Source organism: Passer montanus, unplaced genomic scaffold (genome assembly GCF_014805655.1).
Source record: "Passer montanus isolate IOZ18808 unplaced genomic scaffold, ASM1480565v1 scaffold6, whole genome shotgun sequence".
Taxonomy (NCBI): domain Eukaryota; kingdom Metazoa; phylum Chordata; class Aves; order Passeriformes; family Passeridae; genus Passer; species Passer montanus.
The window spans coordinates 6866876-6893479 of NW_024371037.1; the positions used below are offsets into that span (position 1 = coordinate 6866876).

Here is a 26604-nt window from a genome sequence, read left to right on the forward strand (position 1 = left end):
TCTGAGTAATGAAGACATCCAAATGAAATTGGAGTTATGCAAACAACACATCTGGGACAGGTGTTAAATATTGCAAATATTGCCAGTAGCTGAGAACACTTGCTAGGCTAAGATCTCTACAAATAGTACATGCATTACAATTGGGTTTTTTTATTTATTACCGATGAAAATTAAAAAAGCTTCAGAGAAGGGAAACCAACAATTTGTGTACATACAGCTTTACCATTGTTTTGTATATGGAGAACAGTGGATCCAGTTTCAAACAGAAAATAACTGTGATCCTTAGGTTAGAATCGGATGATTAAGTTAATAAAGTAATCATGTAATGTAAAACTTTATTGTCATTGTAGAATGTGAATGTTCAACTTAACCACAAATACTACATTCATTTTTAGTTGAACTGTATATAGTCTCTTTAATGGAAGGCTTGTTTTTTTTCCTTGCACACTCAATATATTTTAATTGAACACCTGATTCTTGCCATCAACACATTAACATCTGGACACTATGTTTTATGCATATAGATATACTGATTAAAACTCAGCAGAGAAGCAGATAATGGGAAAATAAAATGACAACATTATAGAACACTTTCAGCCTTATTTTTTATTATATATTGAGAAGCTTTTAATTACCTTATTTCATTTAATTAGTGCCACTGCTTAGGTCATTTGTTTTTTATTGATGTGGCATGTCAGCAACTTTGCTAATTGGTACAAAATGGCATATGACTAAACTGTCTTGTCTAGTTTGGCCCAAAAGAATTTCTTACATTTTTCACATTCCTGAGACTTCTTATTTATTTCACAGTCTTTTCAAAAATATAAAAAATATTTTGACTGAGCGGCTGGATTTAAAATTTAGCATTTCACTTTTCATTATTGTTTCTGAGTTAAAGATTTTTTAAAAGTGTTTACTTCCTAATTTATTTTAGCATCAAAAAATTACACTACATTCTGTAGCTTTTAAAAATTTTAGTCTTTTTTCAGAGAGAAAATAAATTTAAAGCATTTTCTTTTATAATTTAGACTTTAAGCACAGTTTGTCAGCATTTACAAATTTAGTCTGAAAGAAAAGCAACAGTCATGTGCCATTCCAGCAGTTGTACTTTAGGGTTTTAGAGCTTCAGAGAGAAAATTAATTTAAAGCATTTTTTATAATTTAGACTTTAAGCACAGTTTGTCAGCATTTACAAATTTAGTCTGAAAGAAAAGCAACAGTCATGTGCCATTCCAGCAGTTGTACTTTAGGGTTTTAGAGATCCATTTTGCATTGTTCTGTTTTAAGCCAGTGATTTAACAAATCTGACAACTCTTCAGTATTTATGAGCTCAAGGTATTTAAACATTTTAGTACATAATATTAATTTCCTATTGATTATTAACACACCTTATAACAACAGATATTTTATGTAAGTGATTAAATAGTGTAAATATAAGTGATAAAAAAAGATTTTTTTCTCCATGAGAGAATTTCTTTGAATAATTGATAATAGACCTCTCATAATTTTAGATTCTTCTGTTCTAAACCATCTTTTACATTTATCTTTGAAGATGTAACTTATTTTTTACTCAATAATTTCTAAAGATGTGTGTAGTATCTCTGTACCAGGCAAAAAAGATTACAGTTTAACTAATTAGCGTTTTTTGGTTTACCAAATACTGATACTTTTGCAAATTTTTTCTATGCTTTTTGAGTTGTTGGATAATCTTTATAATTAATGTGTTCAACTGTGTTGGCACTTCAGCAGATGAAGTAACTCATCACTATGCGATGAATGTTCTCCCCCTAATTTGAGAATAAATGTATTATTAATATGTATGACACTATGTTCCCACAGATTCATGATTTGTGGAACAATAAGAAATTCTACTAATTTAAAATACTCATTTCAAAACTATTTGAAATACAAGTTTAATTTAACACTTTTTGTGATTACACAGTAGCGTTTTTTTCCTCTTCAATCTGTCACAAACAGGTAACAGGGATCGATTTGAACTGGATTTTTTTTAGTCAGGTCGGTGACATTGTACATGTCCTGACATCCACAGGAGGGCAGCATGGTTAAATCAAGGGAGAAGATGGCAGTATGTTCATAATACAGCTGAATGAATCTCACTTTTAATTGTTTATATTGTCTTGTGAAAGTGTTTATAATTGAAAAAGTGCATGTTTTCCTGGCTAGTACAGGTAAAGGAACTGCATGTTAATTTTAGACGTTTCAAAGTGTAGCTTCTTAGTACCTATAAACATTAAGTTTTTCTCTGTATATACATTATCTATTTTGGAAGAAGGTTTTAAAATATTTGGTGTGGGAGTTATTAAAGCCTAGTTGAAAATTTAGCTCTGTAAGTTCCAATAAATTCTGTTATAATATTGTGATAAATAAAATATTTGAAGAGTGGAGGTAGCTATTCTTATATATTTACAGGACACAGTAATTGGAGGATAACTGCTCTATCCTCCAATACTTGACTGAGCTATAGCAGGAAACAAGTCCTTTTATATACATGTCTAAATATATATATGAATACATATATATACATGCACACATGTAAAATTGTGTTTGGGGAAAGAGATTAAAAATCTCCATTTCAGATTTGAACAATAATTATGAGTAATACTAAAAATATTAATTGTAATTTTTTTAATTGATCACCCAAACACTCGTAGAAGATATTTTATTCATTTGGGTTATTTACAAATAAATGCCATTTTTCTAAAAGTGCTTCTAAAACTTCAAGTAAGGAGAAGCTTTACTTCTTACCTTTTCTCGCATCCAATTAATCAGCATCACGGCTTCTATTTTCTCTTAGATTTTATGGATTTAAAAAAATTATTTAATGGCAGTTTTGTAAGTGAATATCACTGTGGCATTGAAGTTTCAGGAAGACAGTTGTCAGACAAGTCTGTGCAGCAGCAATGCACTGACCCCAGCAGATGGCTCTGATGCTCCCTCACAGGCAGTATTCTGTATTCTTAAACTCCTGCAGTTCCAGTCACAAGTCAGTTCCAGTTTAGTAACTCCAGTGGGGGAACAGCATTTGAATGTTTTGTTTTCTATGTATTTGTTAGGATAAAGAACTTCTGACAAAGAGCAAATTCATGCTGTTTTTATAGACTTGTATCTTTATTGCATAGCTTTTTTTTTTCCCAAACCAAAACTGTCTTAGGATTTTCTTCCTAATTATATAATTCAATTTCTAAAATTCTAAATACCATGAAGAAATGCATAAGGAACTTTCTCAAAGGGGATATATTTTTCAGTGATGCATTTCTGTTGTTTTCTGGTATAAGGCCTGCAGAAATCAGTTTGCTTGTGTGTGACATTTCCAAGGGTAAACATCCAATTATGTTAATGATTCTAAAATTCCTGTACACTGAAGTTTGTCTCTTCCAGTACCACAAAACAATTGCTGAATAGTACTAGTGGGTGCCAGTTTCAGTATGAACTGTACAACCTTCTTTCAGGCACAGCTAGCTCAGATGTGGAACTGTGCTACTGGGTGTAGATTTTAAAAGTTTAAAATGGTTGAGAAAATCATTACAGAGATTAATTTAGGCAAAAATCCATTCAAAAGTTTCAAACACAGGCATATCATTTCTAGATGAAGAAGCTTCTAGGGGCAGTATCAGTGTGAGTATATGAGGAATCTGTGGGAATATGTACCTGCATGCTTCCTTCCATGTCCTGTTGAGAACAAGGCACAGGCCTGAAAGTGCTTCAGAGTGTCCACTTCTGTGTTCTTTTGGAGAAGTTTCTTCCAAAGTGACCTGGAGTCAGAAGTCTGTTTGTTTATCTAGCATCTTTAAAATTCTTAATGTATTCTGTATAAAAACGTTTTTAAAAAATTGATGTTTTCAGGGAACTGTTTTGCTGGGTCATACTATGAAAGCCTTTTTCCTTGTTTTTACCCTTGTATTGTCATCAAAAGATGGCCAGTTTTTGATGAAAGGATCACCTACAGGTGTCATTCTGCACCAGTAGGTTTTTTGAGGCAGAATGATTCCATTAGAATATTAGATTAGCATTACTGTCTTGGACCAAATGTTCATCTTACCTGTCTCCACTATGGCCAGCATCAGATGACTTGGAAAATTTTTATAAGACTAATTATCAGTATTCCTTCATACTCCATCCATCTGCAGATGAGGGACTTTCTGAGCCAGATATGGCTCTTGGCATAAGTAAACATTCATTGCAATTAAATTTCGCTTTTGCAGCCTGTCCAGTAATGCCTAAAATGCACAATGAAATGTAACTGATTTGACTTCATGGAAACAAGCCTCAGCAGTGGCACTGCTGTGTAAGAATGGAAATTAATGTCTGGCACTGTTCCTACATTCCATAGAGGTGTTCAAGGCATGAAGGAGACAGTCCACACCACTGATACACAGGCAGTGTTCTGTTTTCTTGCTGCTGTGTGCTGGGTAGAAGGAAAAGTGGTATTCATTGGATCCAGAGTTTACATGAAGTCTGCTAGGTTAAAAGGGAGTTTTCCAGTGTATGAGAGCATGAAGTGTCAAAATTTCAGTCCAGAAGAAGATCATATAGTTCCCAATAAAAAGCATTTTATTTCTGCAACATGGGGAGAGACTGTTATTTAAAAGATTGTGTATGAATTCCAAAAAGGTAACTGCATTTTTGCCACTGTTGCTTAAATTGTACTCTAGTGCTTTTCATTCTGTATGGTTCTGTAGTTGCACAACTAAAAAGAATTGTTTTCTGCCAAGTGTGCCAAACATTTTGAAATCTCTATAGTCAATGTCATCTCTATTCATTATTAGCTAAGTTCAGCCATTGCATCCACAAAAGTTTTACCTCATAGAATTGGCTGAAAAGAGCAAACAGGTTTATTTTTCCGAATTGTGGTTTAAAATTAATAATTTTGTCAGGCAGCAAATAACAAACATTTTCTCTGAATGTTGCATGGTTGACTTTTCATGATTCCTAGGTACAGAAAACCTCCTTCATATCATCTCTTTTCATGCAGCTAATTACACAGCTAAGGGATCTGGGATTAGGGAGGCAGAAGGGTGCTTCCAAAGGGTAATCTGCAAAGTTCTGAAGAGGAAATATACGCCATGCACTTTACACTGGATCTCTACAAAATACAAAGGAAATGTGATCACTGAAAGTGGCTGAGTGGAGTTGCAAAGACAAATACATTTAATTTGCTGTTTCCCTTTAGAACAATTTCTTTTCACTATATTTTTTTAAATCATAAGTGTGTTGCATGTTTTGACACACAGTTAAAAGGCTGAACAGCTTTACAAGCTTCTGAAATGCATTTTCCAACTTCTGGAAGATAAGGGCTGTTGTAAGGCTTTCCTGAGTGTTTCTTCTGGTGCACTAGGACCTTAAGTTTTGAACAAGTCTTGCTCTTTTCCACTTCGGTTTCTCTCCCAACAGAAATTAATGTGGAAATACTAACCTCCCGCACTGGACATATTGTGAGGAGTAATTGCTTGGTTTATAAAGCACTTGACTAAGTGTCAAGTAATGCTCCTATTACGAGAATAATGCTATGTAAGTGAGAATTTGCTAAACTGATTTGTTTCAAAGCTTTGGAAATGTTTTTAAGTGGTGGTTTTAATTGAATTCCTTTAGGTTTTTTTTTTTAATCCAGCTATCAAGAATTTTTTTAAATAGTTTGAAAGCGTCATATCATTCTGAATAAACACCTTGTGCGTGTACACATTAAAGGAAAGTGCTGGACTTGTTCATTATCATAATTTCTGTCCTTCCTTTCAAATCACAAATAGGGATACCAAGTTAAACATGCATTCTCATGCCTTTGCTAGTTTAGATATACCACTTTATACTAATTCATAGGTACTTTAAAATACTTACTGATAATAATTACAAGAAATGTTATGAAAATACTTAGAATTTACTGTCTTTAGAACAAAATGTATTACATGTATCTCATTCTTCTAATGTGTTTTATTTTTAAAAAAAACAACCCTTTGCTGTGGTCTGTATTCTTTATGAAATTAAAATTAAATCAATACCAAAATGGCAGTGAAAAGAAGTACATAACCAGTCAGAGATAATCAAAGCCAGGTATCATTCCTGAAGGAACTCTCTGCTCTTACTATCCTCTACCACCAAAGTTTTCAACACCTTTTGATTATTTCCATCAGTGGATGTGTATGACCTAGAAACAAAAGTAAATTTTTCATGCAAAAAAGCTCTCAGCAATTAAGGCTTTCTAGATCACAAAAAGTATCACTGCCTGGCTGGAAAAAAAGGTCATCAGTCTTTTCTATCTGATTACAATGCCATGTGCTTCCAGTGGCATGGAGAAATGTCTAGGCTAGACACCCAGCTGCTTCTGGGTGCTCAAGATGCTTGCAAGTTCTTTAAGGTCTGTCAGCGTTAAGAATTGTTTCCACAGCCAAAGTGAATGCTCGAGGGAGAGCAGTGCAATTGAAATTTTTTTCTGCTACTTCAACATCAGAATTTAAATGTATGTTTTCCCTTTGAAAACCAGTCTCTTAGCTTCTGCTTTCTGTGATTTTGTGGTCAAAGACTATTATCTTTTTAGATGAAATTAAACCAAGAGATCACCTTCAGGGGTGTGCTCATATATTCTGCAAAACACTAGTAGCTGTTTTGTCCATGGGTTCAGTTTAGAGCTAGTCCAAAGCAAACTGCCTCAAAAAGCACAGAGGGTGGATGTCAGCTCCTCAGCACCAGCTGTTTTGCAGTAGTGCTGCATTACCTGTTTACATGGCAATTAGATTACATTAGAATCAGAGTGCTTTCTCAACATTTATGTTGCATCTGAAGGATTTCATTCTTTTATTGCTTGGAATTCTCTCAAGGCTAAAGAATGTTTTTCTGTCTTCACAAACACTCACATTTACATGCCAAATAGGCTTCATGGTATGAAATAAATTAGATTAATAATTCTCAAGTTGCCATTGTAGTTACCTCTCAGGTTCCATAAGTACTGGCATGCATATTCACAAATGGTGAAGCGCTCTAGAGTGCAGTAAGATATCACTGTTTAAGAATCTAGGGAAATCAGGTCGTCCAGCAGTCTTAAAACCATTTATACTGTAAGTGAAAAGTGTTAACCAGGGAAAAAAGCCACACATTTTCCTGTTCATGCGATGAGTATCTTGCTTATTGGAGTAAATGGAACTGTTTTCTGTGGCTGTGATGTTTTTATTACTTGACATTCTTCAACGTTTTTTTATTCTTAGCAGGCATAATTACAGTAGTTTAGGCTGATTGTTTTTCATTCCATCTGTTGAAGGCTTATTTAGTTGTCTTTCTCAAGAGCACAGAAAGGACTAAAATGAATTTGAGAATGTTTACAGCTAGGTTTCTTATGACCCAGGTCATATTGTTGTCTTGAATCAGTTTTCTCCTCGTCCTCAACTGAAAACAAAAAAATTTCTTAATCTTGCAGGGTTAAATAAAAGGAGGAATGCAGTGCAAGGAAGATTCCTTTTATGCAAGGCTCGGGGATGACTGAAAGTGCCTGTGGGCATTTGGTCCCCATTGGCTCTCTCAGCGAATGCAATGATGCCCACGGATAGCCTGTATTGTTGTCAGTTAAATGGGATCATGAGTGTCTGAAAGGTGTTTGAGAATGAACTGAAAATCATTTTCACAAGTGGATGATTACTTCTGCCACATGTTAACCGAACTCTATCAGAGTGGCCCAGATTTTTGAGACTGCATTAATTGCTCTTTCAACCTTGACTGAGGTTTCTCTTTAAGAAAGGCCTTTGCTGGACTAAACTGCTACACGTATTGATTTTTCTTTCTATATTTTTTTCATTGTTTGTGATAAATGAAGCCTTTTACAAGTAGAGAATTTATCATTCAAAATGTAGATAGATTGCTTCATTCCTTAGAATAAAAAGGCTGGTCTAAAAATGATCTCTGTAGAAGGAGTAAGTCCATTCTCATTTCTCCCTCAGTGAATAGCTCTGGTATTCCACACACAATTATGCTTTTTCAGCTATTCATTAGTGCTGATTTTTTTCATCAAAATGTGGAACCCTGCTCTCTCACAGTGAGGTGAGGACTTAAAGCAAATAAGCTGCCATCTTCCCTCCTGTGTATGTCATCACGTAACTGAAACTGAACTATGATATTGAGCGACATGGTTTTGCATTTTGGTAGCACAAGAAATGTACTTTGAGAGAAATTCAAACTTTATGTAATTACAAAATGGTTATGCCCAGACTTTTGCAAGAAAATGTTTGTTCATTTTATTTGTTCTGTTTCTGGAGAAGAAAATTATACTGACTGAGATGAGATGATATATAAAACATTTTTATCTTGGTGTTTCTGTGTTTTGTAGTGGAAATGTAATTTCCTGTAATTTTATTTGTTTTCCAGGAAAACTACCTTTAAATATTAAATGGGAGTTTTTTTGTGCCATGTTGTAAGCAGTGAGGTATAATAATGTAATTCTGTGACATCATACAAATCCAATTTTTGGTTTTTTGTTTTTTCATTTGGGAGTGAGTGAAGAGAAAGAAAGCAGTATTAAATAATAGAAGAAAAGATTGTGGAACTGTTTTTAAAAGGAAAAGTCTCAGAAAAGTGATTGCATGGTTTGTACATTTAGTTGCATTTTCATGGTACTACAAAACATGTTAGAAAATTTTCACATTGGCGTGACACTTAATGACTTAATATATTTTCTATGTGATTAGTAAAAGCAGTTTATTAGTCCTAAGTTAGTGGAAATTATGTAATATAAGAAAACTGAAGAAGGCAACCACACGTGTAGTAACTATAAATATACTTTCTGATGTGCATATGTACAGACATAGATGTTATGTGTATGTATCTCATTTATTGTATATTTTTACAGAATAGAAGTCTGTCATCTATGTATGTTTCAATGTACATGAAAACACCAATCTTTTCTCCTTGTCAGAATAGTTCTTAAACATTCTCAAAACATGATCCTAAAGAGAAGTCAAAACAAATCTAAGCAGTTACTCTTATAGTGTTCAGATACAGGGGCAGTATTTCAGTGTCTTCTTTCCCTGTATATGGCTGAGCTTTATTAACTGAAGAATTATTTTAGATTATCCCAACTTTGGAACCCAAATGAGAGCAAGAAGAATTTTTAAAAATGATGTGCTTAGTATTTAGAGATATGAAACTGGCACTTCTGAATATCAGTTTCTTGTTTGTATTGCACGAAATCTTTTGCCTAAAGGTACAGTGTTTGAATGGCTGTTCTGTGTTTCTTGTTGCTGCTGAGGATGTTTAAAATAGTCTGAGCAACTGATGCTGTGCATTTTGTGTACATTACTTTGGATGCAGGGGGTGACTGTGGCTTCTGGGTGAATGCAGACACACTTATGGGTGGAGAAACTGCAGACTGCAGCTCTGTGAGTTCGTGACTGAAAGATTCTGTTCTGGTTTGCAGTACTGGCCTTCACCTGAGACTCAGGGACGCATTTGTCCATCTTAAAAATAGAACATTCTTCAGCTTAGCTCTGAGACTTAGCTCACTTCTGAATCTGTTAACCTGTTAATTTTCTGCTCCAGTTGTGAAACCCAAGTGTCATTTAATTGTGAAAACTGGCTACTGTAGATTTTTTTCCGTTCTAGACCTCAACAGCAGTTTCTACTGATCCTAGATGTTACTGTCTATATATAGGAAGGTTCTTGAAGATTCTTAAGTCCTTTGCTTCCCTTTTTTTCTTTTTCTTTTTTTTCCCCTCCAAATAGAAAACGAATGAGAAAGGCTCAAAGAATACTCTAGAAGCCTAGGTGGGTCCTTCCACCTAAAAATGTTAGACTCTTGACTAAGAATTAATCTCTTTATCTTTCAGGAGCAGACACACTTAAGATGAGCACAGGATATATCCCTTGTAGATGGCTGAAACTTTAGAAAAAAATTGGTACCATTAGAGATGGCACTGGAAGAGGGATTAATAACATAACTGTGTGTTTATAGTGATTGGTAAAACCAGACAGCCTAAGTCTTTGCATTTCTATACTAAATCCCAGCTTTGTGTAATGAATATTATTTTCTGTGTTACCTGGTCTTATGTAAGATCTGTGAATTTTAAATTTAGGTAGTTAATGTTCTGCTCCTTTGTTTCCCAAGAAAGCTCTTATTTAGTACCATAGTTGGAAGTGATTTATAGGAGGAATAAAAGTGCACATTGCTATTTAATTTCTTTTTGCGTGCTTTATTATTTTATAATTTTTAATTTACTGTACCTTGTATTATTTCTGCCTGTATTGCAGAACTATAGATGATATATCTTAAATGAAGAACAGTTTAAAAGACAGCCAAGTGATATAAAAACATCATATTTTCTTTGATAAAAAATGTTCTTTTAAGACATCTTATTTTAAAAGCACATTTCTGGAGCAAGATCAGTTAATAATGAAAAAGAATTAGCACAGAGTTTCTAAGGTTGGGTTACTCATTCTCTGATGTGCAATAAGCAAGAAGTGTTTGTTAATCTATGGTTTCTATACAGTCAATTAAGAATGCCAAGAGGGTGGGAACATGGTCAGGATATCTTTGTACTGTAGTTTCAGAGGACTTGGTATTTGCAACTGGGTTTTCAAAATACAGTTTCAAAATGGGGCAGTTACCTTCTCACATATATCAAAAAAACCTTCACGGTACTCCAGGGGATGCAGGGGGATGCAGTGGCAGAATCACCATGAAGAACAGGGCAGTCCTAGGACTGAGAGAGACCAAAGGCCTGTGGACTTTTTTACTTTTCTGCCTCCAGCCATTAAGCTTTGAGGTTATGTGAAATTCATAATTTAATTCCCCTCCACCCTCTGACAATAGTAAGAGATTAGCATGGCAATAGCAATATTGTGTGCTTTGGGGAAAGCTAATGCTCTGAAACATATATGAAAACAGTTTGTGTTTTGTAGGAGAATGTGTGACCATAAGGCTGTGAGGTAAATGCTTCCTTAGTTGCAAAAAATTATAAATTTTAAAATATACCCTGGTAGGTCCTCTTTTTTGTACCCTTTCTGGCATAACTCTTACTCCTTTATTTTCATTGAATTTAAAATAGTCGTAGAATTAAGAAGTTAAAAAGAGCGTGGCAAGATCTGGACTATTCACATAAGGCTACATCAATTGGTAATTGTGTACACAAAGGCAATTTTTTTTTTCTCATACAAATGAAAAGCAGTGTAACCAAGTAAGGTAGACCTTCAACACACGTGTAGCAGAAGTTGAAGAGTTTCTGTTCTTCTGTTTTCATAATAATAAGAAGGGAGCCACTACATAATCTGACAAACAACAATTGTAAGCAGTACACTGAACATTTATTTTAGACATAAATTTGTTCTTTGTGATGCCTAATGAGAAAATGTTCTTGAGAGTACAGCCAGGACAGGTGTAAAAAAGTTTTTGCCTTTATCTTTCTTAGTAATTTCACATAAACTGTTGGTTTGTTGCTCTGTTTTTTGACTGAGGTGCAAACAGGCAGCAAAGCCACAGAAGTGAGTAAAGGGCAGCAGACCATATTCTCTTACCAGAGAGGCCCATGTTCATCTGACCAACCATCTCTCATCCTAATTATTATAGCTGCTTCAAAATGTGTGCACTGGCATCCTCTGGAGAGTGCCCTGTGAAGCCAGCATCCCCTGGTCTGAACAATCACTGTTCTGCTTTGACCAGCCTAAGCTGTACCAGATGTCCTTGACAGAAGCTGGCCAGCCAGAAGGGACTTCTCATATGTAATATTTTGCTCTCCTGTCAGGTTTTAAGCAGGAGATCCTTACCACTCATGGGCTCTTGCTTACAATCTCACAGCTCATCCTTTTCTTCTTGCTGTCTTTGTTAACAACAGTGCAACATGACCACGGGGACAGAAAAAGTGTTGCTGTAATGCCAGAAAATTCACTCCAAATTCTTGGGTAATGAGTGTGCTCTCTCTACCACCAAACAGCATCAGCATCTGTGGTTTTCTCTTCTCACTGGTTGATACTCCTGATTATGTTCTCTGATTCAAAGCCCGGAAATTGCTAAAGTGACAAGGAGTTTTTGTAATCTAAGAGCCTTTATAGTGAAGTGCTTCTGTTTGGGAAATTAGATTCTACTTTACTCTGAAAAAAATTTAATCTTGTGTGTCTGCTGACATTGTGTTATATGTGCATTTCATCACACTATCTCTGGGACTGACTTCTCACAGACTAAATAAACACTAGCAAATCTGTGGAAACCAAATGGAATAAAAACTGTCAGGAACGTCAACTTTTATTACAATAAGTATTTCTGTGTAGTCAAGAGTGTTCTACTTTAAGGTACTTTTGATAAAATTGGTGAAATAAAAAGTGATAATCAGGTTAATCTTTGCAAACATGAGATCATTTGTTTCTGATTTTTGTCTTAAGTGAAAAGGAATGTCTCTTTGAATTTTTATGATAAGAGTAAATAGAAGAAAAATCACTTTTTACATATGACAACACTGAAGAAACAGCTCAGTAGACAGAGTAAATTAATACAGAGATTTTTGTTTGGTCCTTTAAATGTCATGCTTCTTATTAATTGAAAACCACTCCCTTTATTATTTCTGTTGCAGGTATTTGTATGCTCTAGGACAGAAGGTTTGGAAGCGGTGGAAAAAACGCTATTTTGTCCTTGTTCAGGTTAGTAGCCAGCCATGAAATTTCTATAAAATATTTCTTGGACTATAAATTATGTATGATTTCTGGAATAGTTTGTAAATCAGTATCTTCAGGCAACACGTGCAGTACTACTCCAAGCTTCTTGCAGAACAAAGGCATCCACATTTTATTTTTTTTTTTAATTTGTAGACCTAGTAAACAGAAATGTTACCGAGTTTTACAGATATATATAAATGGGTCTCTACACTGAGCAATGTTTCAACTGAAACCTATAAATTTCTGGATGAAATTTTTGTGAACTTGTAATAGTCTGATGACAGCTTTTTACCAGCACTCAATTTGAAATAAAGTCATATCTCACAAAATGGGTTGTACTTACTGTTTAATTTATTCTAGCTCAGCAAATATTTCCTGTCTTTGAAATTAAAGCAACAATACTTATATTAAGAACTTTTTCTGATTTTTTTTTAAATAATGCTATTTTTTCCTTCCTTGTAACACTAAATTGGGTAAAATTATATAATTGTTACATAAAATATGGTGCAGTAGTTGTTCTTGGCCACAAAAATGTGCCATGCTCATATTTTATAACTTCTTGTCCAAACCCGAACTGTTAGTATTTTCACATGCTATTGAATGCTGATATTGACTTGAGATAAATAGAAAAGTAAATTTTGAATGGTCAAAACAGAGAAATTAATGATTTTAGGGAGTCTTTGGGAAAAAGTAATTGTTTTCAGTTGGTGTTTGTCTTCAGATTACATTTGATGTTCTTCAGAGTGAGTTCAGAGAATATTCTTCTGACTCCTTTGTGTTATTGACAGGAAACTCTTAAAGTCTGAGTCTCCATAAGTATCATATAAAGGCTGAAGTCTGTTAATGAGCAGTGAGTTCAGAGAATACTCTTCTGTCTCCTTTGCTTTATTGACAGGAAACTCTTTAAAGTCTGAGTCTCCATAAGTATCATATAAAGGCTGAAGTCTGTTAATGAGGCTTTTTAAGAACAAAAACTTCTAAAACTACTTTAAAGAAAAGAAAGCCTCATTTCTTTATCACTCCATCAGTCACACTCACTTGGTCTCCTAATATTCTTAAGTGATTAAAATCATAAGGTTGTAGAAAAAATAATTACTGAACAAGTGCTTTATTAATGTTAACAGCCAAGAATATTTGAAGGAGATTCCGTAAAGTCTACAGAATTCATTTGGGTTCTGATTTTACTAAGGTCCTGTGTGAAGATATGAGGACATTTTGCGACTGTTAATATTTGTTGGGAAGATCTCTGTATAGGATAGCTGTCAAGGCATGGCTGTGAACAGAAAATAATTTCAAGTTGCAAAGAAAAACAGTAAGACTACATGCTCCCTTGTCCTTTATGCTTTTCTTCAACACTCATCCTACTTGTCAGTCCTTTCACAGAAAGAATGAATTTGTTCTTTTCCTCTAAGCCACAGGTGTCATCTGATTTTTAAATTGTACATCTAAGAGAGACACAGAGTCTTTATTCTTGTGCAATATGGAACCATCATCTGGGAGACTGGTTTATTCCAGTCAAGTTAATTTTAACTATTTTCTACTCTCTATGCTGAAATTGAAATACTGGAGGAGAATATTACAGGAATTTTCCTACTGTGATGGGATTTAGTAATCCTTTTCATTTTAAAACAGCTATCAATTCAATAAAGCTATATAAAAATACAATGTTAAATCAATATTTACTGTCCAGACAGCTCTGGCTCATTTATATAGTCCTGCTGTGATACATTCACTGGCAATAAGCTGAAGTCAATACATGTGAAATAAGCATTCAAAGCATTCAGTAATGGACCAGTCTGTTGTATTGATATATTATTGACATATTGACAAGCCCTCCTCTATATATTAACTTCTAGCTTACAGTAGTAAAACATCAAGGGCGTGAAATTCAGTGCTAAAACAGAGGCTACCAGTATGGTTTACACACACTTTGAAAATTTAACTCAGTTGTGACATTAGATGAATAGTGTTGACTTTTTCAGAGTGTGATGTGAGTAATGTGCACCTTCATTATTGCTGCACCTTTTACAAGTTGTTAGTGGCTTCTGAAGGAACAGATCAATGTTATAGAAAGGTTACAGTATCTGGAAATTTTAACCTCTTCATTTTATTTTATTTGTATCCTTTAGTATCCAGTCACTTCTCTAAAAGGTTATTAATTTAAACCAGAAAAAGACAGGGACATAACATGGTTGGTAAAAAGCCTCCATCAGATCTGATGTGTTTTACTTAATTTACTGTCTGATATCTTCCTCCAGTAATTGGAATGCAGATCCACTACTGTCCTTTTAATTTCACCTGGTCAAATGTTTGAAAAGTCAGTCATTTGTTTCATGGATAGTTTTTTTCTAAACACACAAACTGCGCGGGCTAATTCTAGCTGCTGGACACCTGGAGTGGGCAGCCCAGGGATGGCCTGTAGCAGACACCTCAGCATCAGCTCCAGGTGTGCAGGGACTCTGCCTCCCAGCACATTGAACAGGGCCTTTGTGCCCCGTGGGGACATCCCTTAGTGACATTCCTTGTAAGTCACAGTCACACTTCCACATCTATCTGTCTGTCATAAATGCTTAGGTTGTTGGTTTTCCCTTTTGTTGCAATACAGGTAGTACAGCTGGTAGTCAGGTGTTTGGACATCTGGAAAGTAACAAAATTCAAGTTAATGCACTTGTAGGAAGAGGATTGCCTTTTATTCTGTCAAGATTATCCCTCAAGAGGACAAACTGAATCTGTTTTTGGCTGAGAATGTGTTGTACATAACCAGGAGACTTTTTAGTACTCATTATTCTATGAAGTATTTATGCTAATTTGGTGAATTCTTAGGCAAAGCGGATTATAGCTCCATTTGCTACTAATAGTACTCTTAAACTCAGTCATGATTCTATATTTAAAAGTGTTATTTCAGACTGTGCTGGTGATTCTTCTTGTAGCAACTGAGAGCAGCTACTAATGACCATAAGGGAAAGGGTTTAGGAAACTTCAAGTGTAAATAAATGAGGCAGGTTCTGTATTTCTTTGTTCTGTTGAGGCTTTTTTCCCCAACAAAATTTTCTTGAATTTTTTCTGTCTTTTTCTTTGGTGAAGAAAGTTCAAATTGTCTCATTTTCAACAAAAAGATGAAGTCATCTATCGTGACTGATTGTTCCTTTAAAATAAGAGAACATATTTGCAATATGTTCAATAAAATAAAATCAGCAGCATTATAATGTCTGTCTTGTTACAGTGATAAGGTTAAAAATGAATAAATATACATAGCCCAGATCTTACAGAAGTTTTTCTTCAAAAACATTCAGTAGTGAAGAAATCTGAAAAATATTGGCATCCTATGCATTTCCATGATTAGAGCTTACTAGCTTCCCTTTTGATGGCTGAGATTGCCTATACAGTGTGGTTATGTGGAATTGTTGACATCAAAATGTGAGAGATGAATGTGGGTCCTTGCCAGCTTATTTCATTCAAGCAAATGGAATAAATTGAAAAATGTTTTTACTACAGTGCCAAGTATCAAAAATTAAAATTGTAGATTCAGTTTACAGAGAAAAAAGAAAAGAGAAAAGAAAAGAAAAGAAAAGAAAAGAAAAGAAAAGAAGAGAAAAAAGAATCAGGAAGCTGTCATTAAATATAATGCTAATTGCAAAGGATTTAGAATTGTGTGACTAGCAAACAGCTCCTTCCATGCTTGTCCATGACGGCAAATGTGGCTGTGGGACAATAAGCAGGGAAGTGCCAAGCAGTGTCAGAGGTGATGCTGCTGCCAGCCTAGAGCAGAGGGCATGGCATAGGGATGAGCCCCATGTCAGGGTCCCCTCCCAAAGGAGTCCACCAGCCCTGGCTGTCTCTGCCCACAGCCCAGACTCCCATTTCAGCCTCCTGGGGTCATCATCCCCAGCCCCAGAAATGCCACGGCAGGGCTAATCTCCAGTTCCCCACATCCCAGTCCATCCTTGGCCTGTGCCCAGGGCTGGGGCTGGGGCTGGTTCTCCTGCTCACAGCTGGACCCTGTATTCAAGGCACAGAAATTAGACTATAAAAATCAAACTGAAGGTTTTGATGCTTGCCATCATTAGCTAGAATTGGCCAGATTATACGTTTGTTTTTGCAGTTTCATGGTAATTGTGCCACTTGTTCTGCAAACATTACTTTTATACATAAAAGTTCTTGTTTTCTCAGTTTTTTGGAATGTAGTTATTTTTTCCTCTTACAAATACTGAGTAATTTGGTCAGTACCATAATACTAAGTATTTTCACTACCAGAATCTAAATGACTTCCCTTCATTTTTTCATAAAACACCAGCCCAAAATGTATTTCGTGAAACTGCGGAGAGGCGTGTTTGTGGGTTATTTGGACTTTTTTTCCTTCATTTTGGCACAAAGGGGAAAGGAGAAGAAATTTTACACTGTAAATACTTCTGGGAAAGGAAAAAAAAAAGGTGATTTCTTAATTCAATGCAAATGAAAACTAATTTGAACCATGGTACATTTGTTATACAGTTCTGAAATGAAATTCATTAATTAAGAAGTCTTTTCTTATTCAGGTTAGCCAATACACATTTGCAATGTGCAGTTACAGAGAAAAGAAGTCTGAGCCTCAAGAACTGATGCAACTGGAAGGATACACTGTGGATTACACAGCTCCTCACACAGGTACTTTCCATTATTTTGAAGTAGCACAGTGTATTTGTGTAAAAGAACTGTTTCAATTTGCTTGTTTTGATCTAGCAGCAAAAACTCCCAAGGTTCTTTGGCAAAAAAAAAATCCCAAGATTCTTTGGCTATTATTCCACTAGGACATTCTGATGTGAAAAATCATGCTTTTAGAAGTAAGTTTGTTGTAAGACTAATGAAAAATAAGCTTTACACTAAAGTTTCCTGAAACATTGTAAGATCACATATAATACAAGGAGAAAACCCCTTTTCTCTTTTTGAGGGTGGTGGCATGTGGCAGTATACTGTGAAGTATATTCATAAATAATTTAGAAAAGACAAATTATGACAATGCCTGTGAAGGACAAGTTACTCATAGTAATCAAAAATAAATTTGGAAATATCAGAAAAATCTCCATAAGTTCATATTAAAATGGAAGAGGGATATCACATGCAGAGAAAAACAATTCTGCCTATGCAGCGGAGGACTACGAAATTAGGAGACTTCTGAGACATTAAAGATTGATCTTTGAAAATGTTGTGTCAATGTTTAGAATAATGGAGAAGGCAAACAATGATCAGAAGACATTTGGAGAGACGGAGCAATTCTGTCAAAAAAAAATCCCAGCACAGCCATGTTGACTGTTGTGTCCTGTTCTCGTTACGTGCTCTCAGAAAAAAACACTGGAATGAGAAAAAGGACTAAGGAAGAGCAGCACTGATAAAGGATATGGAGCTGTCTCTGTTCAATAGGAGATAAAGTTGAGAGGGATTTCCAGCTAATAAAATAATACCAGGAAGGAGAATATGTTAAAAAAAAGCAAAATAGCATATGGCAGAGAGAAGATGAATAAGAAAGAAGTTGGAGCTGAATTTAAAGTGGAGTCATGTAAATATTTTCTCCTGTGATTTCTACATTTATTCTACTTATGTTACTTCTATGTATTACCATTTGATCCTTATAGCTCTAGATTTATCTTATTTCTAGGTGATAAATACCTATAAAATGTTTCAACACACCCCTCCACACACACACATACTATGAGTAAAACCAATAATGTAATACACATTGATGGTGATTTAGAAGTAGCTTGTATTTATCAAGATTACCTTCTTATTTACTGCTTCAGGTCTTCAGGGTGGTCGGATGTTTTTCAACGCTGTTAAAGAAGGTGATACTGTGATATTTGCCAGTGACGATGAGCAGGATAGAATACTCTGGGTTCAAGCTATGTACAGAGCCACAGGTCAGTCCTACAAGCCTGTTCCTGCAAGTCAAGCTCAGAAGATGAATCTTAAGGGAGGCAATGCCAACACAGATATATCCCCACTTTGTAAGTTGGCTTTTCTTTTCTTTTGTGGCATTGGTTTTGGTTTTTACTGGTAAAATATGTAGCAGTTCCCTCAATGAAGTTTAATTAAGCAGAACTTATTCACTAGGCAAATGTGTCTAGCCCTTCATTGTTAGCCAGAAGCTCTTTAACTCAGATTATTATTAACAACAAGGGAAATCCTGACTTGCAGGTCATTATTTTTATTATAATCCATGAAAATACAGCAATTAGCTTCATATTCCTTACAATTGACCCATATATTACCATGGAGACGGTGTTTGGTTTGCATTATATTTTTCATTAGTCAGCCAGTGTAGTGTTGAATAGAAAAGCGTCAATCTATTCTCACAATTTTATAGATTTAGGTCAGCTTTATCATTCATTATATGTATTAGTTACCAAAAAATTGCTATGCAGACTGTACATTGTGAGTTGAAAGGCAATAGATGGGCTCCTGGATTTTTTTTGGCACATACTGTAATATTAAATTACATATAAAAAATTCTTTAAATTATTCAGGTTTAAATTTTCATCACCATTCTTTGAGGAAAGTATGGCTTCAGAGAAATTGAGGTAGATAGCATATATTAAACATATTTTAAATTTTCATATTATCTCTTTGAAAGTATTCTGTCATGTAGATATCTGCACAAAGGAAGCTTTTTTTATGTTGTTACAGAGGCTGAGTGCAATCCAATGACCTTTTTAGTAGCCATCAGATTTCTGGAACATCATATGATTATTATACAATAATCCTTCTTCATTATCATATAACCATACATGCATAGTGTTAGAAGGGAAACATGGTTTAAACTAAACTTGGTTTAGTGTCTTCAGTCTGTGGCAGGTTGATCCAAACCCATTCTCTTCCCTCAGTCCTGCTATCACTCAGTCTCATGACCCTCTAATCTTATATCAGTTTGCTTTTAGAAAACTGTAAAATGTGCTTGTTAAACTTAGTAATATTTATCTAAAATCCTGAGGAGCTCTCAATGTCATTGAGCTTTTCAATGTCAAGATAATTTTAAAAAGTTTAATCTCACAAAAGCACTGATATCTGTTTTTCGCCTGAAACAATTTGGAAGGGCACTTTGTCAAGTAATCTTTCATTATGGGGACACTAAGGTGAAGTAGGATGGAAGTAATATTGCAAAAGCAAAGGTGGGGCAACAGCCAAGTGCTTCTGCTCACCTCCTCACAATTCCCTGGATTTGTGCTGGGTGGTGGGAGTTCACTGTGTTCCTGCCTAATGTCCCTACGTCATGTGCATCATTTAGAAAGTACAAAAGAAGTGACCACTGGCAGCAACAGCCAGGGACCTGCTCCTGGTTTCGGACACAGTGTTTACCTGGAAGGGAAAGCAGCTAACTCTGACCACGGGGCAGTGAAAATTATAGAAAGAAAAAAGTACAAAAAACAATCACAAATTTGGAAATGCTGAAAGTGTGTTTTCAGAGATAAAATTATTGATAATGTTAAAGAATTAAACAGCAAGATTGTCACGTCTTGATATTATTTTAGACATTATTTTAGAGGTGCTACAGTTCTTAGGTGGAAACCACAGAAAAAGTAAGCATTATTTTAAAGATGTTTTAAGGGAAGCTCAAAAGACTAAAATATAATGTATTTATCTGTCACACTTATGTATCTATTTGCACCAACTCACATGACAGAACTCTATGTAAAGCAAATTCTCTGTTTAAATTATTATTTTCCTTTGGGTTTAATATACTTCAATGCTGATGTTTTGTAATAATTCACAAAATAATTCATAACTTATAATAATTCATAAATTTCTTTGCAATAGAGTAGCTTGTGGAATTTAATTTAATGTGATATTTAGAACCATTGTTTGACTGATTTCTGTAATACCCCAGTTCTCCCTAGATGAGGAAATTCTGTCTCTTATACTTGAGGTAGAAATGGGCATAATCAAATTAATCCATTTTTAAGAAACTTCTGGAACCGGGGTTTTCAGATATAATCTTAAATAATTTTCTAAGCATCCTACTTCCTTTAAATATATACTGTCCTGAGTTTCTTGAGGCATAGTTTTACTACTAAGAAGACTCTATAGCTGACCTTTTGTCACATTTAAATAGATTCAGTTTCACGAGAAATTAATTTTCTTTTCCCCTAGAAAAATGTTTACATGAAGCTAAGTGTCCTTTATTTTTAATCAAGATATAACACCACGTGCTTGAGAGATGGCATATATATTAAATGAAATAAATTTTCAAGTTTTTCCTCTTTACTGTGGTACATTTTTAGTATTAGGAAATACAGTTTTGAACAGATAATTTGTCAGTTACTATTTTTATGATTTTTAGTTTCCTATTGATGCACAATTTAAGCATTTCCAGCCAATAGGAGATCACATTGTTTTATTTTCTGCAGTATATCATGCAATGACATCTCCACATACAGAAAACAGAAAACCAGCTTGGGCTTTGCAAAACAAATGTCAGTTAATGGCATTCAAACCTCAAAAGTCTGTCTCTATTTTCTTTTTCCTCTAAGATGAAAAATCAACTCACCCTGATAAAATGTTCCAAAAGAATTTTCAATAACTTGGAGAAAATTAAATATCTTTAAACTGCAAGATGTAGAAAAAAGTCAACTTGAGGAGAAATGTTTCAATATTTTTCTGTATTGTACTTAAAAATATGTTCTTTCATCCTGAAATTTCCTTGATAGCTGTAGAAAACATCCGAAAGTGGTATTTAACAGAATCAAACTACTGTTGTACTTGTCCAACTTCTAAAATGTATACCAGTCAATTTTTTCATCTCTAAGTAACTTGGTATTGCAGTGTTGTGGTATTAGGTGACTCCAAAACAAAAGTGAAGACAGGCTAATGTCAGCAATGATCGAGAAAAGGACACTGACCTTCAGATCCACTGTTCTGCATAAGCATGTTGAATGAAAGAATAGAATCTTTAAGGATGCATGACTGTAGAATAGCCAGAAGTTTCCCAAGGACATTAATGTTTCAGGGAAAGCACCAATGAAAAACAGATTCATTTAAATCACATAAAGGTTCAGGAAGTGATCCCTTTTTTAATGAGCAATGTATTAGGAGATATATTCATACAGTTGAAAAGGCTGCTGGAGTGCTTAGCACTGCTAATAACTTGTTCGTAGCACAGGAGTTAGGAGCAGCACGTGAGGGGATTGTCATGTCTTAATGCAGAAATACAAAGCCAAGCATCATTCTGAACCTACAACCTCATGAGTTCAGAGGGGTGAAGAGACAATCTCTTGCAATTAATTTTATTTTTAGAAACAAAGAAGTCAAAGCTATTTTTTTATTTGACATAGTTTTCTTGGCAGGTTTGGCAGCTTTATGTCCGCCATACCCTTTTGCCATTTGGAAGACTGGAGTAACTCCCCCCTCCCTGCATGTTTCCCCATTCCCCTTTATGTCCATTTCCTGCTTACCTCCAACCATCCCCATCTCCCTTTTAGAAAGAAAATGTTTACACCAGCCCTCCACCACCTTAGGCAACCAGTAAGTCATCTGTATTTTCTCTTCTGTACTAGTCAGGAACATGTAAAAACTATCTGCAATCTTCTTCAAATTTGCCCTTCAACAAAATACTGGCAGTCAGTCAGTGTGGTATCCCCAGCCTGACAGTCAGACCATATGGGCCAGCTGCTTTCTTATTCTCTGCCACTTTCTCTACAGAAGTTATTTCATGGCCTGATACCTAAATTATAAAGTTCTGGGGTCACAGATTGTCTCTTTGGCCTGTGTAGTACTTTGGAGTCCTGGTCAATGATCAGGAGTCAAAATGTTCCCAGTGTAAGCTGTCACCATCTGTCTGGAGTGGCACTTGAAGGAATGTAATGCATGTCTTACCACTGTCTTTTCTGACCAGTTCCAGCCCCTTCTGGAACAGAGTCACGGTTCTTACCCTACTAGTCTTAGTCTTTAAATCTTTTTAATCCCTACAATACTAGATTGCTTGCCTCTACCTTCTCTTCTTTCCTGCTTGCCTGAGGTAGTTCAAATTGCTTTTACAATGCTTAAAATCAAGCAGAGATGTTACCACAAAGAGGAGTGGGTCACCACTCAGCAAGGCCAGTACCTGTAGCTCACCCTAGCACAGAGTAGATGATGCAGGAAATGTGTGTTTGCTTCTAGGCTGGAATGGGGCAGAGATGTTGTGCAGGATGCTAGAACCACTTTGGAGTATGCCTTAAACATGAAAATCTTGGCAGTTTTAATTCAGTCAACTCTGTGTGAACCAAGTCACTGAGGATGGGATGATTTTAATGCCTTTGCAGCTGGACTAAAATTTAAAGTTTCTTGCAAAGATGCCAAAAGGCATAATTAGAATGCTGTTCTGCCCTAATGAATATGTTTGTCTGAAAGAACACCCAAAGAATGTGCTAAAACTCCTGTAATAGCTTTTGTTAGTTTTTAACATCACTTGAAAATATATTTATTTGTCCTACCTTGATTTAAAAAAAAGGGTAGTTTCTAAAAGATGAAATACACAGCCTGTAACAGGCTGTGCAACATGGAAATAGCAGCCGATGATTTTAAGTTAAAGGCAACATGGAGAGAATGGCAACAGATTTGATTAAGAAGGGAAGAAAACCTAATTGTGAAAAAGCAAGAAAAACGTCTTCCCAATAATTTCGAAGATTGAGAAAGTGTAGTGAAAAAATGAATTTAACTGTACGACAATAGAGCTCCTTATATGCCTTTTGCATTTGCATGTTGTTTGAACAGGACATCTAAAGCTCATTTATGTAAGAATTTGAAAAAAGCAATCACTCTAACAATTTTTAAGGTAGAGTCTTGAGTAATTTTTTTTAGTCACAGTCATATACCATTTATGAATTCCTCATGATCTTTGCTCAAATTCTTAATTTTTTTAAATTCCTTTTTGTTTGAAAATATTTGCCAGTTATCTTGTTTTACATCATAGCAATAAACAAAAATGTAATGTATTACACCAGATCTATTTTTCTGTTATTTCCTGCTTGCCTACAGCTGGCAAAGGTAAGTTTTTAGTTGTTTTTCTGTTGCTTAAATATATTTGGTAACAGATCTTCTGTTACTGTTTGACGATGTTATTTTTACTACTTGATTTACTCAAAAAGATTATCAGTCATGGATCTTTCTTTTAGAATTAAATCTAGCAATTATTTATACTTTTACATCAATATTTTTGCTTATTTTACCCAAATTATGTAATAGTAAATTCTGCCTTCACAAGCTGTATTGTGTTCAATAGGTCACATTACTCATTATGATCATCTGGATACTGTATCAGTGTGCTGGATCTGTTTCATTTGCAGCATCCAATCTCATGATTTCAAAATACTTAAATTACTTGTCAGTACTTACACCTTCTCTCTTGAAAAGTGAGATTTTTTTTATATTAGTGTGGTTAACCAGAGAAAAAAACCAAAATGTTATTTTAAGAATGATTCAGCTCTGCATAATTTTCTAAATGATGGCAAAAAGAAATATTAATACTTTCTCTTTTTGTCATATGTCTTACTATGAAAAATGTTTGTAGTATATGATAAACCTGATATAGGAGGAAGACTTATAAGAAATGCTGAAATCAGTCACTTTCACATTAAATATAATCGATTTTAAAAGAGTTTTATCTGTGTTTGGATATTTTGGAAGCTACAGATAACTTCATATGTTGTTCAGTACTTTTGGTAATGTAGTTGTGTTGACGTCAGTTGTTTATGTTTGAATTAATGTGTTTAAATACAGTTAAATTGCACTAATTGAGAGAGCATTTCCTCTACCTATGTCAAAAATATGAGCTAGGTTTGTCATTAATGATAGGCTAGTCTAATGCCCATTGAAATATTGCTAATCTATGTAATCACATATACTATTTCAAGCATTTAAAATACGTGCTGCTGCTTCTCTGGGGTGATGGTCTCATACCTTACACCATCAACATATTGTCATACTGTTTATTTGCTACATCCACCTTGGTGAAATCTGTCACATGGATGTGACTCTTGCTTTGACAATGCAAAGCCAAGTGATATGAATTAGTTTCTGCATCTTTCTAGGATTTGATGTTGCAGATCCTTCAGCTTGAATTAAATAATTCTCCCATCCACAAATACAGCTGAAAGTTGGACTTGACATGGATCAATATGATCTGGGGCTAAATTTCTAAATGTGACTGATTATGTTAGCATCATGCCCACAGATCAATATTGAGTTTTATTATGAACCTGACTCTATAATTGGGTTTAATCAATAAACTTTTGTCCCCTTTCTTTAGAAATTTTAGATTTCTACTATGCAGGTTTTCAAAATTGCATTTAGGATACACTTAGATCTATACTTTTCTGGTAACGAATATAAAAAGACCTGGGTTTGAATCTAAAGGAACAAAGAGCTAAGACCCTATTGAAAGGGGAAGTCAATTTTTAAGTTGATAGGACTGTTCACCCCACTACAGTCTATAGAATCCAAGACAGCTAATGTGCTAATACGTAACTAGTCCTTTTGGGCACTGTAAGGCTTTTTCTGTCCATACTAGATAGATAATTCACATTGAAGACTTTGACAAAACATAACATTAATGAAAGCAATCACTAGAGCTTCTCTTTTGATAAACCCGCGGGGTTTAAAGGCGTTGAAAAATGCAATCTGTGAAGAACAATAAATTTGGGCCTTTGATTGAAGTGCCATTTGGGATGGTATGCTTTCTCAATGTATTTACACAAAAATGCTGCTCCCTTTTTCAGTACACTTTGCTGGAAGGTTGAAGGAGCTCTTTGCCATTACTACATTAAGGTTCGTCTCATTAAAAGCTGAGTACAAAAAGAAGGCTGGAAATGACCTAGCTCAAGCCAGTGTGTTCATTTCTGCTCCAGTTTGCCATTTGAGAAGTAGGCTTCAAGCCATGATGAATATTTCTATTAAGCAGTACTTTGAACTGCAGTAAAGATGCTCTTTCTTTTCTGAAGAAATAAATGCATAAACTTGGAGTTCTTTTTTTTTTTCTTTTCCTTTTTTTAAATATTTTGTAGTTATTTTGGTAAAATTAGAAAGAGAGACATATTAAATCAGGAAATTACAGAATATTTTTCATTTCTACTCATAACGTTGTTTTTAAATTGAAACGTTTGCATAGCCCACTAGAAAACAACACTTTAATACTTTTTTCATGTGCTGTGTTATGTTTTCTGGCAGCCTTTCTAAATTTTGGGTTCTCTGTCAGTGGGTAGCAATTTTTATTTCACTGTTACACTCCATAAATTGGTATGATTGATAGAAAAATAATTCAGTAATAATATTTTCAGATTAAAAGATCAAGATTCTATAATAATTCACCTGCAAGTATCTCTCTATATGAGTTATTTTTTTGAGATATTTTCAAGAAAGCTTAAATATTGGGACTTATATGCCATGCGTACACTGATGTTTGTAAGTCTGAGCACACACTCACATGTATTGTTCTGCACATTTTTCCTTTGTATAACAGATACAGACCGTGGCCAGAAACATGGCATGGATGAGTTTATTTCTGCTAATCCCTGCAAATTTGACCATGCTTCCCTCTTTAGACTGCTTCAGAGACAGACCTTGGATCACAGATTGAATGACTCCTATTCTTGTTTGGTGAGTACTGGCTGGAAGATAGATATAAAGAAGTGAGAAATAGTTGTTACAAAGTAGTCCTTTCTTCCTTTTTCATTCAGCAACTGCAGTTGTAGGTGGAATAAAGGGTCCAATCGATTGGTTTTAAATTTGAAAATTGCATACTTGCAAGCGGCTGCTGTGCCACTCAATAGAAAGCAAAGAGACACAAACTGTCTTCAATTTTATCAGCTAAATTTATCATGTTCTCTGGGGAGTTTGAATAAAAACAGAAAGTTTTGACTATAGCAAGAACTCCTGTGGTAGAATTTACTGACACCTGTACAGGCATTTTAAGGTCTGAATGTAGTTGCCTCGGCTCAGACAATTTCACCTGTCATATAATTCTTC

At 34.9% G+C, this 26604-nt stretch overlaps 1 protein-coding gene across 24 annotated transcripts in view; it reads left to right on the forward strand.

Moving 5' to 3' along the window:
• The window catches only part of CADPS2 (calcium dependent secretion activator 2), a 285040-nt gene that overhangs the window by 163695 nt on the left and 94741 nt on the right, over window positions 1-26604 (forward strand). For 15 of the 24 annotated variants that reach the window (XM_039726810.1, XM_039726802.1, XM_039726811.1 and 12 more), the window contains exons 9-13: window positions 12555-12621; window positions 17172-17280; window positions 18411-18614; window positions 23620-23628; window positions 26099-26235. In XM_039726810.1, the coding sequence (XP_039582744.1) occupies window positions 12555-12621; window positions 17172-17280; window positions 18411-18614; window positions 23620-23628; window positions 26099-26235 (526 nt within the window). The remainder of the gene's footprint in view (window positions 1-12554; window positions 12622-17171; window positions 17281-18410; window positions 18615-23619; window positions 23629-26098; window positions 26236-26604) is intronic. The other 9 variants (XM_039726825.1, XM_039726801.1, XM_039726805.1 and 6 more) reach the window with 1 other exon arrangement.